Genomic DNA, 1,896 nt, shown 5'->3' with positions numbered 1-1,896 from the left:
AGGGGAATCGAAACGAGGGTCGTGGTGTATGTGCGTGCGTGTGTGTGTGCGTGTGTGTGTGTGTGTGTGTGTCTGTGTGTGTGTGTAGAGCGATTCAGACTAAACTACTGGACCGATCTTTATGAAATTTGACATGAGAGTTCCTGGGTATGAAATCCCCATACGTTTTTTTCATTTTTTTGATAAATGTCTTTGATGACGTCATATCCGGCTTTTCGTGAAAGTTGAGGCGGCACTGTCACGCCCTCATTTTTCAACCAAATTGGTTGAAATTTTGGTCAAGTAATCTTCGACGAAGCCCGGACTTCGGTATTGCATTTCAGCTTGGTGGCTTAAAAATTAATTAATCACTTTGGTCATTAAAAATCTGAAAATTGTAAAAAAAAATAAAAATTTATAAAACGATCCAAATTTACGTTTATCTTATTCTCCATCATTTGCTGATTCCAAAAAACATATAAATATGTTATATTCGGATTAAAAACAAGCTCTGAAAATTAAATATATAAAAATTATTATCAAAATTAAATTGTCCAAATCAATTTAAAAACACTTTCATCTTATTCCTTGTCGGTTCCTGATTCCAAAAACATATAGATATGATATGTTTGGATTAAAAAACACGCTCAGAAAGTTAAAACAAAGAGAGGTACAGAAAAGCGTGCTATCCTTCTTAGCGCAACTACTACCCCGCTCTTCTTGTCAATTTCACTGCCTTTGCCATGAGCGGTGGACTGACGATGCTACGAGTATACGGTCTTGCTGAAAAATGGCATTGCGTTCAGTTTCATTCTGTGAGTTCGACAGCTACTTGACTAAATATTGTATTTTCGCCTTACGCGACTTGTTTGAATTGTACTGTCAATAATTTGGCGTAGGGGGGCTGGTTAGAAGCTGCTGGGTATTAAGTGTGGATCGTATCTGGGGTCTATACGCTTATGCAGATGTATCAAATTATGATCATACCATTTCTTTTCATTGCTTCACTTAGTTTGTTTGTTTGTTCGTAATTATGGTAATATAACACATTAGAAAGTAGTGCGGCTGAATGAGTGTGAGTGTGTGTGAGTGTGTGTGTGTTTATGAATGTGTCTATGCCGTGCTTGCGTCAAGCATGCGTGCGGGCGTGGGTGCGTGAATGCATGCGTGCTTGTTTGTGTGTGTGTGTGTGTGTTTGTGTGTGTGTGTGTGTGTGGATGGGGAGGGGGGTCGGAGGGGTTGGTTTGCAATATTGAACTGCAGTTTCTTTTTAAAGGTGTTGCCAGTTGTTAATAATCCGACGGGTTGCGTAGTTAGAAACACCTTGAAGGAAGGGAGAGAACCTACACATGCTATGCTCGAGAAAAGAATGATAGAGGTAACTTCCCTTGGTATGTAACAAATAATTCTCCAGACAACTTTTTAAAATATTTTTTATTGTTTGTAAATGAAGTAAAATATCAAAATGGTGTGTATGCCGGTCTATGTGTGTGCGTGTATGTGTGTGTGTGTGTGTGTGTGTGTGTGTGTGTGTGTGTGTGTGTGTGTGTGCGTGTGAGTGTGTGTGCGTATGTGTGCGTGTGTGTTTGTGTGTGCGCCGGTTTGTGTGTGCGAGCGTGCGTGCGTTCGTGCATACGTGTGTGTGTGTGTGTGTGTGTGTGTGTGTGTGTGTGTGTGTGTGTGTGTGTGTCTTCTTTTTCGCCGTAACTATACACAACGCTAGCGTCCGTGCGTTCGTGCATACGTGTGTGTGTGCCGTGTGTGTGTGTGTGTGTGTGTGTGTGTGTGTGTGTGTGTGTGTGTGTGTGTGTGTGTGTGTGTGTGTGTGTGTATTCGAGTGCCGAAAAGGAATAAAGAGCCAGACTGCTTTAGTGGGCTGGATCAGTAATTCCGTCAATACAAATAAAAGGCATGTCT

The 1,896-nt window shown here is 41.2% G+C and overlaps 1 protein-coding gene across 1 annotated transcript in view; it reads right to left on the bottom strand.

Moving 5' to 3' along the window:
• Positions 1-1,812: 1,812 nt before the first annotated feature.
• Positions 1,813-1,896, bottom strand: part of LOC138954385 (uncharacterized) — a 5,065-nt gene continuing 4,981 nt past the window's right edge. Inside the window, exon 4 of the mRNA XM_070326246.1 lies at positions 1,813-1,896. This exon is cut by the window's right edge and continues 1,329 nt beyond it. Within this exon, the coding sequence (XP_070182347.1) occupies positions 1,873-1,896 (24 nt within the window). The 3' untranslated portion in view covers positions 1,813-1,872.

The sequence above is a fragment of the Littorina saxatilis genome, unplaced genomic scaffold, assembly GCF_037325665.1.
Source record: "Littorina saxatilis isolate snail1 unplaced genomic scaffold, US_GU_Lsax_2.0 scaffold_1335, whole genome shotgun sequence".
Lineage (NCBI taxonomy): Eukaryota > Metazoa > Mollusca > Gastropoda > Littorinimorpha > Littorinidae > Littorina > Littorina saxatilis.
The sequence above is the reverse complement of the archived record's forward strand: the minus strand, read 5'-3'. Positions and strand labels throughout refer to the sequence as shown.